General features: G+C 36.7%; 1 protein-coding gene across 1 annotated transcript; it reads right to left on the bottom strand.

The window, feature by feature from the left end:
- Positions 1 to 11,425: 11,425 nt before the first annotated feature.
- On the bottom strand, positions 11,426 to 13,246 carry LINGO2 (leucine rich repeat and Ig domain containing 2; the record flags this gene model as incomplete). The annotated part of the gene is made up of 1 exon (XM_079706314.1): positions 11,426 to 13,246. One exon carries the CDS (start codon positions 13,244 to 13,246, stop codon positions 11,426 to 11,428), a length of 1,821 nt encoding a protein of 606 aa, XP_079562440.1.
- Positions 13,247 to 18,819: the final 5,573 nt, after the last annotated feature.

The raw sequence follows: 18,819 nt of genomic DNA, 5'->3' as shown, positions 1-18,819 counted from the left end.
CAAGCTAACATTTCTCAAAGAGAGGGAAATTTGTGATGAATCTTGTAGACATCATATTAAAGATAAACCAAGCCAATTGATGGTCAATGCCATTTTAGATTCCAATTGTATTAGGGAGCAGACCTGGGCCTCCCAGGGGGAGAGGGTTTCATACTCAATGATCTTGTCCAGCCACTCTAAATCCTGTAGTACCTTTGTATTAGGCCCCCTATTCTACATACAATTCCCTCATGCTTTTACAATAAGCCTCACAGCAACCTTGTGAGGTAGGTAGTGTTACGGTCCTTTTGAGAGATAGGGATGCAGAGATGTTAAGTATCTTGCCCATTAACATGAATCCAGTGAGAGAGCCCTTAGAACTCTTACTCCATATCCTTGTCTTTTCAGTACTTAACTACACTGACTCCCTGAGAGTAGATCATTAAAGCAGGTAGGTCCTTAAAGCCAGATTAGTACCTGGCCATTTGGACACTAAGGCCCATCTCTAAACTACATGATTTGGATGATGGAATGTGAAATAAATTGTGATCAACTGTGAAAGCCAAAGTTACTATGGAGAAATGCAGGATTAAAGTTGGGACTACAATTTGATAACAATTTTATTTATTGATGTACTGTTAAGCTACTATGATAATGGATACTCAGTAGATGTTACATGATTAAGTAGATGAATGAATGAATGAATGAGTGAATGAATGGAGATTGTGCTTGGATAGGTGGAAAATTAAATTTTGTACATATTTTAAAACTAGAACTAGAGAAATCTGATTTCCAATTTCTACTCAAGAATGAGAAGGAGAGAGTTCAGTAGATTCCTGAATTTTCTGTGGGCATGTATTTGAGCTAATACTGACAGCCTTTAAAAGGATATAGATACACAGACATTTAAAATAACTTTTAATATAGAATCTGTGTACATACTGGTTTTGAATCCAAACTATGAAGATCAATATTAGAGGCATTGCCACATACATAAATACCATCCATTTCCCTTCAAAACAAAATTCCCTTAAGTATACCTATTTTCTCATTGTCATTTATTTGAAAAGCTTGTGCTCTCCACTTCTTATCAAATCCTATTTTGAAAATACATTGGACTAAAACAGTGAACTTCTTCTCTCTTGACTCACCAGTCAGGGAACACTTTTCAGTTACTTTCCATTTCTATGAACCTATTTTTTTTACTCCAGAAGACTCAGGACAGAAAACAGCTGCCATGTATTGAAACCAGCCCTCCATTAATACCAGCAATTTTTTTTTTTTATTACAGTGCCGTGGAAGGCTCTTGAGACCATTGAAGTAGAGGCAACTGGATTCTCCAGGTGTCGCTAAAATAGAAGAGCTTATGTAAATCAAGATGGTGGAGCTGACTTGGTAATCTCTTTGCATTCACATTTGTTCTGTGTTCAGTAAATTAATTCCCAGTAAGATGTTTGAACTGATACACAGTGAGGCTTAAAGAAACTCTGGGCACTATGGTATGGGTTTGTTTGTGTATGTGTGTGTGTGTGTTTAAAGAAGTGTTTATCTAACTTTCATGAGAGCCCTGAATGTATATAATAGATGTAACCTGTTAGTCTTTTGTACATCCAGCTAATAGCCCATGAGTGAAAGAATAGATTAAATGTAGTGAATTGTCTCTATGCTATGGTACCAGCATACTTGATTTCTTGTGCTTAAGAATAATATGAGAAGTGATGCTGTCATTAGAAAAGGCTTATATAAATGAGGAGGATCTGGTAAATAGATTTATCTTCCAATATGACAGTGAACAAAATTATTCAATATATTCAATATACAACTAACTTTTGCAATCATGTTTAAGATTTAGGTTTTTCAAGTAAGGATGTAACCTATGTAGTAGTATGTTGTTTCTCACAGAGACTTTCCGTGGGTTTTCATCTTTCAGACCCTATTTTCTTAGTGATTGAGTTCTATTCTTAGTTTTCTTTATTAGAGGCAAACAAAATCAAGAGAATCCTTAGATAAACCATATATTTTCCATCTGCCTTTTCTTTTTCCTTATCTTTCTCCTAGTAGTTCTTAGTAATTGTGTGTGTGTGTGTGTGTGTGTGTGTGTATCTGGCATTAAACTACATGTACTATATAGAGAGAGTTATTGACATGTTCTGACATTCTGATTTACCCAGTTCAGAGTATTATGGAATGAAACGATGCCTATATAGCTATAACAAGAGTTTTCCTTTCAATCCAATTTTTTTGTAGAGGGTCATAATTTTTGCATTTAGCTGTTTATAAGAGTTGATGAAAGGCACCGAGTGACAAGCCCTACAAGCCAGGGTTTTCACATTTTCCATCCATCGGTGGCAGAATTCCTAGGTGAATTTCCCCTCAGGAATCCCATTAAGGTTTCTCAATTTTTTCCTCAACTTGGCCTTATTCCACATTAGTCTTCACATCCTGGGTTTTAGGTCTGACAATGAGGTAATTATGAAAAGAGTATTGGGTTCTATAATATACTTATCTGCCTTAACGGGAGTATGTAGGAACTCATAACTTTTATTTCTACTGTCTCAAATGTCACAGAAACATTAACAGCTGGAGCAGGATGCCCATGACTAAGGAAAATGAGAGGGAGAAAAAGACCAACAAACATACCCCCAACTCAGAAACTCAAAACTCTGATGGGCTTGAAGCATTTATGAAGCTTGAAATTTATGAAGCAACACATGGTCAGAATGTCCTTATAAGGACAGAGCCAGAAGCCAGACTGCTAAGAGTACATTTGGCTCTCATTTAAAAATTTGACTTCATTATATTGTCTTCTTCCCTCTTATCCTTATTTAAGAAAAAGTCCTGAAATATTGGGACTATCTTTTCCCTGATCAGGGAATAACTTGATCAGGGAACAGGTTATTGGACAACCTAACTTGTGATGTATTAGTTGGTAGAGATGTATTCCCAACATACTCAAAACTATATTCATGGAAAATCTTTCTCCGTTTTGGTCATTGCTAGTTTAGTGGTATAAAATGAAAGCCCACTGTCAGAGATGTGACTCTTAGTTACACAGCTTTGGCAGTACCAAAAAATCTTCCAGGAGAAGGAAACCCCTTTCTGGTGGTAAGCTTTTCACTCTGCAATTAAAGAATAGCAAGGGGGGCTTTTGTGAATTTCTTGCTAGCAGCCTCAGAGTTTGAGTATCTGCTGCTGCCTGGAGGTGAGTCTTGGACTTTCTTGTCATTTAGCAATATGGCTTCCAGGTCCCATTCCTGCCAGGTTTCTGCTTTCTCCACTTACTCTCTCTTCACTGGAAGGCATCTAACAAGCTCTAGGGGGTGAAGATGAAACCACAGGATGACGCTCCCTGAGCACACCTCCCTAAAGCCTGTTCCCTTAAGCACCAAAGGTGAGAAGGGAGCACCTTTGCTCTCAGAAGAAAGAGTGCACAAAGGGCAGTCTTTACATTTTCAGTTCTTTTCCTCTTTTACACTAGACAGTCTTCTTTCCTTTGTTACCAATTTGCCTGAAGACGAGAGATAAGATTTTTCTCTTTTTAATATTTTGCGCCTTATCTTACACGATGTCTCGATCATAGTTGGCTGAGTGAAAGCTAACTCAGAGAAGGTGACTAGATGATGATGTTATGTGTATGGCTTGCTGAACCCTGCAGTTCTTGCTCAAATGTATTTCATATGTAAAGTCATGGCCATTACTTGCTTTTGTAACCAACTCAAATGGATGAGATGATTTTGCAAGTGATACAGGATTTATCTTCAGTAAGGTAGAATATATTTCTAGTGTGGTTGATATGACCTAAATTTGGATATTCAGTGGCTCAAATCATGGCCCCTTGGAATTTTGCTTACAATGAACCTGAAAACCTGGCCTCTGATTGCCTTCTGAGTGGTTTCCATTCACCCCAGCAGTAGAATCAGATTGCCCTGGGCCTGCTGCTTCTCTGACTGGAATTATTTGTAGATTATCTGTTCTAATAACAATGTTAAAGGTATTTATGCAAGCTCATATTCCCGGTAAGGCTCATATAACCTACCTCTCTCAATAAGGAAATATTTTCTGATAGATGACTCCAATTGTCTTTTATTACATTTCATTTCTTAATAATACCCAAATGGATTTAACTGAGATGTCAGATGCTTAAGCCCTTTACATCAATAAAGAAAACATGTGTTCTTAACTTATTTTACATGTTAATAAAATAAGTTAACTTATTTTTACATGTTAATAAAATAAGTTAACTTATTTTTACATGTTAAAAATAAAACATGCCCACAATAAATCAATATAGTCAATGAGGCATAAACCTAAATCAAGATAGTTTTGTCATCAGCACTAATTTTTTTTGAGAACAAAAACAAGCTATCAGGCATTAAAAAAAAAAGTTTTGTAGGTTGTTGGTTAGTAGCTTCCAGTCATGGGATGGTCCCAGAATAAGACTTTGATAAGACATTAAAGAAAAACACAGACACACAATTCTGTTTTTTTTTTTTCTCCTGCTCAAGCTTATCAACTTTAAAAAGTTACATTTTATACACTTAAAAAAAATCCAGTCACCCTCCCCCTCATATTTATATATGTATATATAAACAATAGCTTTTAAACTGATTATTATTGGGGGCATTTCATACCATATGGAAAAGGATAAAATGTAAGAAGACAACTGACTTGCATATCAAAGCAACACACATGTATGTGTGGTACACCTGATTTTATAACTGGGGAGGAAAAGAGCATGTTTCCTTCCAAATAGCCTCTAAAAAGTTTGTTCATGACTCAATTCCTATCTCTTGCCATCACACAGATATGTATATGACTCAGTGTGTTGCTGGACACACATTGTTGTAAAGATTGAATTCCTTTTGCAAGTCTGAATTATCCCCCTGCTTAATCTTTATTTGTTGATTACATGGTATTGCAGATTACATTGAGTTCATTGTAGTGGAGATTAAAAATATTAAAGCAATTTAGAATAGGAAGTTTGCAAGAAAATGAAGAAAGTTAACATGGCAACCAAATTTCTGGGTTTTTGTTTTTTGTTTGTCCTCGTAGAATAGACCCAGCGTCTTTGACTCTGACCCATTTGTAGTACGGAAAGTTATCTTTTGAACTTTATTGGAGTTAATACAGTTAACCAATTTAGGAGAATGTAAATTTGCATTTTTGTTATCTTATGGCTATTCTGCATATTAAAGGCAAAGCCTTCCTTAAAATATGCAGTACTCTCTTGATTATGCCAGCTCTTTGCTCATTCTGCTAAGGCTATAAATAAAGCTTCTATTTAAGGCTGGCATTATATCAACCCACCTGCTTCTAGAAGAGAGAGAGAGAAAAAAAATCAGAATCACTCAACCTGCAGATTGCTGTCAGCTTGTGATTATGTGAATGGTAAGTCTTAACTTTTAACGTGTTATGTGAGATAGGCTGGAGGGCTTTTTAAAGAAAGCAATTTCCAGTTTACCAATTGCCCAAGAATTTCTGAGTACTAGTGAGAGGAGACTTTTCCCTGGGGAGAGCATTCATTGATGAGGTATGACAGCAGCTGGGGGGTGACAGTGGTGAGTAAGGCAGAACTGGAGAATGAGGGATCATTTCAATTGTAGTATCAGGAAAGAAGGCAGGAATGGGGGGAGTACGAAAGCTTTCCTCTCTCTGTGAGCTGTCTCAGGGGAGTTAGTAGCCCCTGATCTTTTCCTCCTTCCTATTCAGAATGTTCTCCAGGGAGAGGGGGGAAGGGGAGGGGAGAAGAGGTATTAAAGACTTTGGCCAACTGGAGAAGGGCAGTCTGGGTACTTGCAAGCTTGTCTTGATCAGATTCCTATATTTTGAAAGAGGAACATGAGCTTCAGTTCAGGCCTGTTTTAGAAAAACAAAGCTTTTACAAACTTCTTAATTATGTCTTTTTTTTTTTTTTTGCTGCAAACATTTTATCCTAGACAATCTGTTGAAAAGCTCACAACAGGTAAGCAGTTTTCATTCTCTAACATTTTTGAGAAAATACGCAGAGCTACATTTACTGCTACCAAAACAGAAAAGCCAACTTCAGATTTGAAAACCTGTCATTCATTGTTGATTTAAAGCATGGTTTACTTGGCTAAATCTTGCAAGTCTAGGCCTATGGCTGCTAAACCCATTTTTTGTTAGGTAACTTCTTAGCTAAATATCATGGCAAATCAGCTCTCATTTTGATCTCATTGACTTAGACCGTGAAGCTGTCCCTTCCCTGTAGCAGGACTTTTGCTGGAGGGAGACTGAGAAGGCTCTCTTTGGAATGGCTTTTGGAGGAGTTAAGGGAAGAGTAACAGAGATTCATGTCAAATGTTTGCCAAAGTACCAGGAAGCACACTCTGCTACCTAACATGCAACTCTAAAATCAACAAGTCAGGTAATGGTTCATTCCTCAAGGCTTTCCACACACGAGGGCAAGGATAACTCCAGAACGTCCTCAATCAGAAGAGAGCAAGGATTTTAGAAGAAAGGATGGGGCTCTCAAAGCCAATGGTGGAAAGTCAATGGAAATCACCAGGCACCTCGTGTACTGATATTAGTCTAATGGGAAATGTTTCTAGGACTTTAACCCCAGGAATAAAGGGGATAAATCTTTACCTAAATACTAAGTAGAATGAATGGCTTTGGCCTCACATGCTTTGTTACTAGGTTCACATGGCACAAAATCCATTTGGAATGGCTTATGTGAGCTATATAGATGTGACCAGGACATAGGTAATAGGGACAAAAAAGACACTGATGAAAGTTAAAGAAGAGTATAACCTCTGATGTTTCTTCAGTTAGAAGATAACTATAAAAAATAGTAATAAAGGAAATAGGATTAAAATGGATTCAAACGTCTCCGTCCAACCTTTCTTTAAACTTCTGATATTCTTTTGGTCAGATCTTAGCCTTCTAAGTTGAAAATGATGTGTATTTTTTTTCTTTCCTAGAAAGCCTCAAAACATATTCTGTGGTGTTGAACAGCTTCTGAGCACAGTCCCTGAAGTTAAAACAAATGTCTTGATGTGGAGATAAAGAGAGACCCTGGAAGGGTAAGTTAATCTACATGGGGCTCTACTCATTTTTTCTTCTCCAAGATCACATCCTGTCTTTTGTACCCTATAATATATAAATATATTTGTTCCTACTTGAGTCATGGAAAATGACAAAGGTCAGGCTTAAATGCAGGTGAGATTTAAATAATTCTTTTTTGAAAAAGTCATGGAAGATTATAATTTCTGGACTCCTCTGAGAACTGAAGAGAACAGAATATTTGACAGAACAATGGAAAAAGAATCCACCTTGAACACTTTAGAGCAAATCCTGAATGCCTTTATACTACTGGGGAGTTGTTGGTGATAAGCAAAAGTTCTGAGAAACTTGAGCAAAACCAGAGCTCTGAAAATGTCCTCTGGGACTAGGAAATACAAGTCTTGGCAATTCTTGGTTTACATTTTCAAACTTTGAGAATATTTGAAAAGCTCATAATTATAAATGCAATGAAAATGAAAAAAAAGTAAGTAACATGAGAACTTGGAAAAGTAGAAATCCCTTGCCAGGAACACATTAGGCCAAATCGTTTGGTGAGTTATCATACTCTAATAACATGTATTTCAGACATTTGGGGGCATAGATCAATTCTCTGACCATTAGGGCTCTAGTCAGGGAATTTTTCTTCTAGAAATTTAATGCCTAGGGAGTATAAAATCTTCTCTGAAGATGCTTAATATGCACACAGAACTGGTCAACCCAGAGTTAAATGCTGAGCCAAACAACTGTATTTCTTCTTAGGACAGTTTGAACAAATACTCTGGGAAGATGATGACCCCGAGATGACTACTCAGGGGAAAATTTGGCCCACTTGCTGATCTAAACTGCTTTTGTTTACCACAGTCTAGTTGGACCTAACAAAGAGGTAAACTGAGGCCATAAGGGAAAATTCCCTTTGTGAAATTCAATCCTAGAGCCCCAAGATTCTAGTCAACAGAACCCAAGATCAGAGCTTTGCAGTTATAAAAAGGAACCGAAGATCTGAACAGATAGTGAGAATGTAGAAAATTAAGTGGCCATTCAGTTACCTATAAATCCTTTACTATGATGCTTCAGACAGAAAATCACAGATTCTCCTAGAACTATCTGGTCAGTACATTTTTATGATCAGATCACTTATCCAGGTGGCATATTTCTTTTTGTTTGTAATCTATTGGAGCCCAATTCAAATAGTAATTTTACTCTTCTGGGAAACATTGGGTTTAGGAATAATTCGGAAGAGGACTATTTTAGTTCAATGTTGACCAAACTGGGTTCTGTGGAACTCTACTTTTTCAAGATGTTTAACAGTTGCATCATGAAAAGAAGTGCTTCATGCTCAGATAAGTTAGAGAAACCCCAAGGTAAACAAAATTAAACAGGATTCTTGTTTATTGGACTTTTCAGAGGATTTATTAGGCTCAAATAGATATTGAACCTCCACGAGGTGGTTACAGAATGCACCATTTTCCCAACTTATTAGTCTATGGGACTCTTTTTTGGGAAGAACGCTTATTAATATCTTAAATAACTAGTGTTCCAGGGATCAGAGTATGGAAACCCCTGAAAGAGTGCAATCTCTTTTCTTCCTGTGGAATAATAACTAAATCTTTTCACGGATGGGTTAACTTTAATCCAATTTCATTTGACTAAGCTTTTTGGTCAACTTTTATTTTGACAGAAAACAGCAGTTAGAATTATAAAGCCCTTTTATTAACTGCTAAATGTTTCTCTCTCTCTGTTTTCGTTGGCCAATTAGTTAAGTACTTACTCCATGCAAAGTACTCTCCACTAACTTTTGGAAGACTATCTCTCTAACTTTGTTCATTTTTAAGTTTGAAAGACTCCATTCCATTTGCACACAAGTTGGAATTCTGATAGAATTTGTAAGATCTTGATTATATTGTTAGATATAGATAAGGTAGTTAATTGCCATAAGAGGGAAATGAATTTCTAAGTGATGTATGATAATCATCAGGAAAGTCAAATGAAAAATGATTCAAGCAGGCAATTCTTCAATCTTTCTATCTCATTTTCCACCCTTTATTAAGGGAGAAATGGGCTTAACCATGTTGCTATCCAGTTGGCAAACAATTTCTGGACCTGTCACTTTTTTATTGGGGTCAATTTAATTTTATTGAAGTTACACAAAATTTCAAATACTCAAAAAAGCCAGCTTTTTGAAAGTCAAACCTCCAGTCTGATATGTCAAGAAACATACCCCAGAGACCTTCTACTCCAGCTTACATGCTGTCCAAAAGGGTACTCTTTTTTAGGTCTCTCTCAAAGTGTGAAAAGTGTAGATATCTATCTGTTCTATGCTAATTAAATATATCGTATGTCATGAATACACTCTATATATTCAGTGCTTCCTCAGATCACATAAATATAGTTGACCCTTGAACAACATGGGTTCGAACTGTGCAGGTCCACTTATACACAAATTCTTTTCAATGGTAAATACTATAAGTACTATGCGATCTGAGGTTGGTTGAATCCATGGATGCGGAACTGTGGATACACAGGGCTAAGTTATATGAAGATTTTCAACTGTGAAGAGCATCATCACCCCTAACTCCCATGTTCAAGGGTCAACTGTATATGCTTTGAAAACCATTGACTCAACCTTTAGCCAAATGGAATTATGTATCATTTGAACCAGGTCACTGGTGGTAATGGCATGATGCCATTTTTTTTAAACTATAATATTTTAACTTTGAGTACCAATCAGTAACACAAACTGAATTGGATAAACAGCCTTCATTCAGAGGGGTGAAAGTGTCAGCACAATTTAACCTATTTATAGGGGTAAATCTTAGTTTTTCTTCAGTAGAGAGAAAAAAAAAATCAGTAAGTGCTTCTTAATCTACCTTGTTTTTTGCCACTTCTTTAAAAACAAGACAGATTCTTCTTGTCTACACCAGACAATTTTCAAAATAAAAATCAGCATCTACTTGGAGAGGAAGCAGGGAGAAACCCTGAAGTTGTCCATTTAAGATAATACTGTGGGGATTCCCTGGTGGCACAGTGGTTGAGTCCACCTGCCGATGCAGGGGACACAGGTTCGTGCCCCGGTCCAGGAAGATCCCACATGCCGCGGAGCAGCTGGGCCTGTGAGCCATGGCCGCTGAGCCTCCGTGTCCGGAGCCTGTGCTCCGCAACGGGAGAGGCCACAGTAGTGAGAGGCCCACAGATAATACTGTGTTTAAAGTATTTGAATAGACAACAGCAGAGTTGCAGTAGCTAGATGATTCCTTAGACTGGAAGCAATCTAGCCTTCAGACAGCTATCATATTTTAAACAGATCCGTAGTTGCATGGATCGCGTAATGCATGGATCACCCTAGTTTGTGTTGGAATCTGAGAACTCCTCCTTATCCAGAGAGCTTTTAAACATCTGAATTGTTGATCTTAGCTACAAGCTGAATAGTGCCCTCTGAGTATATATAACAATCACATCCTCCTCCATTTTCTATTAACCCATTAGTAGCAATCAATGAAAGTAAAATCAAGTTGCGGTTAAATGAATAATTTTCATTATTAACACCTACCTTGCATTTTACAAGGATAAACAGTGGCACACCACCTTCTGGAGAAACCAAGGACTTTGTAACAGTAAACTGGTCCAGTGTGATATCACAAGTATAAAAAATATTCCATTCTGTATCAAAACTAGGCACATGCCTTTATTTATAGTAACAGAAGTTAACAGAATTGAGCATTTTTGCCTTGGGTCCTATTTCTTGGCATCCTACGTCAGACAAACACATCTTTCCACATATATCCGCCCATAACTCCAGGGATCTAGTCTCAGGGTTATCTCTATGTAAAGGAAGGTGAAATCACACTTGGATTGATAGTGGTGAGTAACTAAAAGCACAACCTCTCATTCATATTGCTTTAAAACATATACAGCATATATGTTTCAAAAAAAAAAGAGTAAAGAATATATTGATTTCTTTGTGGTGTTGAACCAACAATGTGGTATGATGCAAGCCTTTAACAAATGAGAATCAGAGATACAAATTTTTCTGTAGAGTATGTTTTGGACAAATGTGTCTTTTTAATATGTAAATCCTACATTGTAGGTTGTTCCTTTTTATTTATTCTTTTGTTTTTGCAGTGGTAGAAAATGTTGAATAACTGTCCATGAGCATAAGCCAAAGGTCAGGTTCATTACTGAGATCCCCAGAATGCCAATATTTGCAATGCAAACAATTAGTATCCCACTGTGTGAAGGGCTCTGACACATGCCTGCCTGCCTTTAGGCGACGAGTCTCCATCAGAAGTCCTCCTGCTTCCATGGACCCTGCTTTGACACAGGGGCAGCTGCACTAAGTTGCCTTTTAACCTAGTGCATTACTGTGCCAGGCTGTCTTACTGGTTACCAACAATGACATGGAAACAATAGCTGGAGTGGTCGACCCTCATATCATTTTCATGTTGAACCTCCTGGGTCCAGCCACCTCCCCTTCCACAACAGCACCATTGTTTTTTCGGGGCACATACTCAAGGTCAATGCTGTTTTTGTGTTTGCCTTTCCCTCGGCTCCACACAAAAAGGAGGAGAAAACAAAATAAAACCACTCCCAGGAATGTGAAACAGCCCATGGCTGTAGACACCAGTATTGTTTTAAGGTCCAAGGAAAAAGTATTGGCATTGGTGCCATTGGAAACGGTGTCATTGGAGTCAGTCATGTACATAGGGGTCCTGTTTGCATAAAGGAAGCGGTCTGAAGTGAATCCTTTCACAGTTAAGGAGGCTGTGAAGGTGTCATTCCCAGCGGCGTTGCTAGCGATGCAAACATACATCCCGCTATCTTGATCCTGGGCAAAACGGATTTCCAAGGTGCCATCGCCCAACACAGTGGCTCTTCCATTGGACTTGGCGGTGATGAAACGCCTTCGAGGTGTCACCCAGGAAATTACAGGCTGTGGGTCTCCATCAGCATTGCATTCTAGCTGGACCGTCTGCCCCTCATCCACTAGCAGATGCTGCAACTTCTTTTCACGGATTTTGGGTTTTTTGCAGGTAAAGTAAAAAGAAAGGGCAGTGCTATGGAAATCCTTGAATGACCTCTCACGAATGGTGTCTGGGCCAGCACACATGGGCTGCTGGCCACCGAACTGCAGGGTGGGGTGACGCTGCAGGATCCAGAGAAGGCGGCAGTCACAGGCCAGTGGGTTGTTATTAATGCTCAGGACCTCCAAAGCCCTAGGGGAGGAGAAAACATTCTCTTCCAAAGTTTCCAGTAGGTTCTGAGACACATTGAGCACACGAAGGAAGTGGAGCCCTTGGAAGGAGTGAGGCTCAATGGTGCGGAGCTGGGCCCCCACTATATGAAGCTCCTGAAGGCGGATCAGGTCCGAGAACATGCCTGCTTCGATAGTGCTGATGGGATTGTAGGAGAGGTTAAGGTGGGTCAGATAGACCAGGTGTTTAAAGGCAAGGAAGGGTACAACGGACAGGTTCGTGTTCGTGATTGAGAGGGATGTGAGGTTGAGACCATAGAGGCTATTGGCAGGCATCATATCCAGTAAAGGCCAATAGTCAATCTCTAGATGTTTCAGGTGGAACAGTCTTTTAAAGGCATACACGGGCATGTTGTTGATATTGAGATGCTTCAGATGCAGGCTGATGAGGCTGCGGAGATGGGAGAGGGCTTCTGTAGGTACCGCTGTTAGGTTGCATTTCTCCAGGGTGAGCTGCTCCAAGCTAAGCAGCCCACTGAAGGCCCTATGTGATATATAAACCAAATCATTATCCCCCACTTCTAGAGACTTCAGGTTATGCAAATCCTGGAACATGTAGTCCAGTAAAATGACAATCTTATTTTCACTAATGTCAAGCTTGGTGAGGTTGGCGAGGCCCGTGAAGACCCCCAGAGGGACCAACTTCAGGCGATTGCCCTTGAGGCGGAGGGAACGCAGGTTGAAGAGGTTGTTAAATGCTCCTGGCTCCACGTTGGCGATGATGTTGTCACTCAAGTCTATCTCCTCCAGCAGAGGGTATGAGATGAATTCTTCAGGGTTGACACTTTTCAGCCTGTTCTTGCTGAGGTCCAAGATTTTGGTCTCGATGGGAATGCCCTCTGGGATGGCAATCAATCTCCTTCGGTGGCAGCTAACAGATTTGTTCTGGGCTGAGCACTCGCAGCGAGCAGGGCAGCCAATGGTGGATCCCATGAAGATTAAGACCACAGCCAGACCCAGGAATGGCTGCCAACATGATAAGGCCGTGTGAAGCATGACTCCCCCTCTTAGTCTTACACCTTGGTCACGGGCCTGCAGGAGAAGGGGCCAAAGAGAGGAGGAAGTGAAATTGAGTTAGGACATAGATAGGTAAAGAGACATAAATGAGACAGTGAGTACAATGAAGAAGACCCTGGATTTGGAACGCTACAGATCTGAGCTTTAAACCTGAGAGCTGCCATTGTTAGCTACACGATCTCAGGTAAGTTATTGCGTCTCCCTGTACTTCAGTTTTCTTGGCTGTAAAATGGAAACAAGGGGGATGATAATAGTAGCTTCCTAGAGTTATGACAGTTTCAGTATTGGACAACTAGAAAGAGACTATGACAGTGTCTGGCACAGACTGTGGAGCAAAACAATACATTTCACAAAAGGTTCTGTTTTGAACTCAAAGGACCAAAGCAGAGGTCAATGGCTAAGAGGACACCTCTTCAGTTTGAATCAGTGTCTGCATCTCTGATGTTTGGGAATGTCATCCTCTGTTCAGAATGAAGCTAAGAGAAGCTTCATTCAACATCAGGCCCTTGGGTTCCAAGTACAAAACAAAGTTACATTCAGAGAAAGAAGATGAGACTTTTTACCTTCATATATAAGTTTTCTATTAAAAAGTCCCTTTCAATTAGAAGGTGTACCTCTTTCATAATTCAGTAAATTTTGATTTATGAAGGGTTTTTCTTTTTTGAGGTAAACAAAAAGATCCTCAAAATCTCCCTCTACTCTTCATGTTTATCATAGAGATAAGGCAGAATCAAGGCATCATAGCAGCTATGATGATGAAAATGCTTTCTTTAAGATTTTGGGTTAAATATGTAAGAGTGAGAAGAGTCATCATTTTAAGGAAAAAAATGTTTTTAAATAATAAATGGACTATCATTTCTTCATATTTAAATTCAAACCCAGTAAGCATGTTAACCTGAAATTAAATAGGTATCAAATGAGATTGGAAATGAGTATGTTTTAAATGTATATAGTTAAGCAGACACTGAACTTACGGCTCAACTGAATAGCGAGAGGTGTGTTATGGAGCAGTGCTTCTCAACCTGAGATCCCTGGGGGGGCACTTCATCCAAAAACACCATATTTTACTCAAAGGTAAGTTGTTTAAGACAATATTTTTAGATAAAAAGGTATTTGATGAAATTTCAACATTTGCTGCTGAGCTGTAAGAGTATAATTCTCCAGTCAGTGTTTACATATATGTCTCTGTCTGTATGTATAGCTATGTCTACATCTAAACAAATCTATCCATAAAAAATAACAACTAGGGTTGTTATCAAACAACAATTATTTAAGATAATACTGTGGGGCTTCCCTGGTGGCGCAGTGGTTGAGAGTCCACGTGCCGATGCAGGGGACGCGGGTTCATGCCCCGGTCCGGGAGGATCCCACATGCCGCGGAGCGGCTGGGCCCGTGAGTCATGGCCGCTGAACCTGCGCGTCCGGAGCCTGTGCTCCGCAATGGGAGAGGCCACAACAGTGAGAGGCCCGCGTACCGAAATAAATAAATAAATAAATAAATAAATAAATAAAATAACAACTAGGAACAAACTTAATACTGAATCACTAGAAAAATGGCCTTAAAATGTAGGAAAAAAGTGAAGATGCAAAAAGTGCTAGCAAAATCAATTATAGAGGAACACAAGATTTAGTTTTGCCACATCTTTTCCAATAATTCTATCTTTGTAGATCAAACTAAAATCTGTCTTGAAAACCAAAAGAAATCAACCGAAAAATTATTAGAACAAAGAGAGTAAGTAAATTATACTACAAAATGAAAATAATTTTCATATATATAAATCATTTAGAAAATATTACTGTGTAAAATGATTCCAGTCACAGCATCTCTGAAAAAAATCAAATTCCTTAGAATAAACTAAACAAGAAATACACAAAGTATTACAACCATTCAGCCCTACTAAGGAAACAAAATAAAACTAACTAAAAAGAGGGATATAGTATATATATTTCAATAGAAAGATTCCATATTATAAAGACATTAATTCTTAGTAAATACATACATTTCAAAGAGATAACATTTTTGACTTGAAAAATTAATTCTAAAGTTCATTTGGAAAATATAAATATGAGAAATATGAGAAATATTAAAAAATAGTAATGAAAACAGACTTACCCTACAAAATATTTAAACATAAATTACAAAAATTAATAAAAAATAGTATCATGCTGACACAAAAATACAGAGTTAATGAAACAGAAAGAGTAAGGAATTATATCTAAATACATTTGAGAAGTCAGTATATGTGAAAGGTGGCATTTTAATCAAGTGAGAAAAATATAAGTGGCTAGATATTTAGTGGGAAAATTTGCACATCAACTTCACTGGTTCCAATAAGATAAATTCTAGATGAAGGTTTAAAATGCAAGAACAAATAGTGAACCAGAAGAAAATTCATTAATATTACAATAATAGAATTGAAAAGCCTTTTCTGTGATGAAACCTAGCAACCATGAAAGAAGAATAATCTATTCAATTGTGTGTAGTTAAAACATTATAGTATAACATGCAAATAAACAACAGACACACACAAACACAAAGGCCATTGCTAAAATGGAGAATATCTTTTAGGCTTATAATAGATGAGGGATTAAACATAGTACTAAACAAACGGTTCTTATTAATCAATAAGGACAAGAGGTGAATGTGAATAGAAAACTAGGCAATGAATGTAATAAAAACTAAAAGCAGCTAATAAATATGTGAAAAGCTGGCTAACTTCATTAGTAAGCAAAGAAATACAAATTAAACAACAGGGGTATATCACTTTTGCTTATCAGATTGACAAAGTTCAATAATTATTTTTGCCCAGAATTAACAAGAGTAGAAGGAACTGATATAAAAAATATAAACTGGTATAATCTTCAGGAGGTTGAGGTACAACAATGAGGCAGTTAATGGATAAATTAAATTAAAAAAAACTAAGTTCAATATGTTCATCCCTTTGAACCATTTTTTTCCTTGTATATTTTTATTTTTTAAACCACTTTATTGAGGTATGACCGACATACAGAAAACTGTACATATTTAATGTATAAAATTTGAGTTTGGAGATAAGTATGTATCCATGAAACCATCAACACAATCTATGCCATAAACATATGTACCATCTCCATAAAAAGGTAGATCCTATGAAGCTTTTCTTTTTTCCTAGCAATGTATCATAGGGAAATAATTTAACATAGATGTACATAGATGTTTGGTACAGGCTTGTATATAATATAGGAAAACTGGAAATATGTAATAGTAGGAGTTTAGTTATACATTAAGATACAACCATACTATAAAATATCACGTAGCCAATAACACATAAGACTTAGGTCTATACTTATTAACATGGAAAAATGAAATAGATATATACTCCTATTTGTGTGAATATATATTAATATTTATATATATGAATATATAAATATATGTAGGCAAGGACAAAATTGGGACGATATAATGACAATGTTGATCATTATTATGAGATTGTGGGATTAAGTGTGATTTCTATTTTCTTATAACTTTACATGCATTCTCTTTCTTTCCACAATATACCTGTATTACTTTTATAAATAGAAAAACAAAACTACTTTGATTTTTGAAATTGCTTTGACATGTAAAATGTCATGTATATATTTTACAAGGGATCAAACTTGCATTGATATTTTTAAAGGTTATTTAAATTTTCATATAAATCTTAGCATCACTTGCCAATTTCTAAGAGTCTGCTGGTACATTGATAAGAGTTGTGTTGAATCTATAGGTTTTTGTGGAGAATTGATATTGTAACAATATTCAGTTTTCTAGCCCATGAATGTGGTACTCTCCATTTATTCAGGTCTTCTTTAATTTCCTTCAGCAAGTGTTTCTTCCTTTCTAACTTTTATGCCTTTATTTTTGTGCCTTTTTGTGTTTGCTACTACCTCTATGATAATGTTGAATAGAAGTACTGAAAGCTAGCTTCCTTACTTTGTTCCTAATCTTAAGAGAAACCATTCCTTTTTTTTTTTTCACCATTAGGTTTGATGTTAGCTGTATTCTTTTTTTATATAGATGTCCTTCATTAGATTGAGCAAGCTCTCTTCTCTTCCTAGTTAACTAAGAATTTTTATCATAAATGAATTATTGAATTTTGAAAAATGCTTTTCTGCATCTATTTGGGTGGTCTTGTTATTATTCTTTTAGTATGGTAAATAATATTCAATTTTTTGAATGTTACACCAACTTTCAACTTTTGGGATAAACCCCATTTATATAAAGTGTGTATATATATATATATATATATATATATATATATATATATATACACACATATTTTGTTGGGTTTGTTTTGCTAGTATTTGGTAAATAATTTTTCTATTTCGTGAGAATATTTTCTCTGGTTTTTAGATCTCTTGTGATGTATTTGTATAGTGTTACTATGGGTAATAGAGACCTCATAAAATCAGCTGGAAAATATTTCCTTGGCTTCTATTTTTTTAAAGGGTTGGTGTAGGATTGTTATTTCTTTCTAAAATATTTGATAGAAATTACCAGTGAAACCAACAGAGCCTAGAGTTTTCTCCGTGGGAATGTTTTGACAGGTAAGTCAGTTTCCTCTGCATATATTGAAATATTTAGATAATCTATTTTGTGTGTGTCAGTTTCGGTAATTTGTTTAAGGAATTTGTCTATTTCATCTAAGCTATCAGCTTTATTTGCCAGAAGTCATAAAGTTCCCTTATTATTCTTTTAATGTCTGTAAGCTCTCTAGGTCATCTCTTTCATTCCTGATATTGCTAAGTTGTGAATTTCTTTTTTCTTGATAAGTTTAGTTAGAATATTGTCAATTTTATTGAACTTTTCAAATACAAACTTTTACTTATATTTTCTCATTAATTTCTGTTTTATGCTTATTATTTCTGTCCCTCTATTTACTTTGGGTTCAGTGTGCTTTCTCTTTTTTTTTTTAAACTTCCTACGGTAGAACCTTAGATCACTAATTTTGGACCTTTTTTCTTTAAGCTTTTAAAAGTATAAATATCCCTTCAGGATATTTATACAGGACTGCTGTAGCTGCATTTCACAAATTTTAATATAATTTAAAAAGATTATCATTCAGTCAAAAAGTTTTTCAAATTTACTTTGTTGTTTCCGTCGTTGACCTATGGATGGTTTAGTTTTGAGTTAGTTTATTTCCAAGTATTTAGGTCTTTTCTAGATTCTTATTGTTTTTTATTTCTAATTTAATTCTGTTGTGGTCAGAGAACAAAGAGCAAAATGACAACCTTCTAAAATCTACTGAGATTGTTTTATGGACCACCATAGGATCAATCTTGATGACTATTCCATGTGTACTTAAAATAAATATGTACTTGCTGTTTTGGGGTGTTGTGGTCTGCAAAAGTCATGAAGATTAATATGGTTGCTTGTGTTAATAAGGATTGGGAACTTTTTCTAAGTAATTCTATCAGTGATAGAGGTGTGTGTTAAAATCTCCAGATATGTATGTGAATTTGTCTATACCTCCCTAAGTTATGTAGGTTCTTGTGTCACATATTTTGAAGTTCTGATATTAAGCAGGTGTTCA

Source organism: Hyperoodon ampullatus (assembly GCF_949752795.1).
Source record: "Hyperoodon ampullatus genome assembly, chromosome: 6".
NCBI lineage: Eukaryota > Metazoa > Chordata > Mammalia > Artiodactyla > Ziphiidae > Hyperoodon > Hyperoodon ampullatus.
This window is presented reverse-complemented; position numbering and strand designations above follow the sequence as displayed.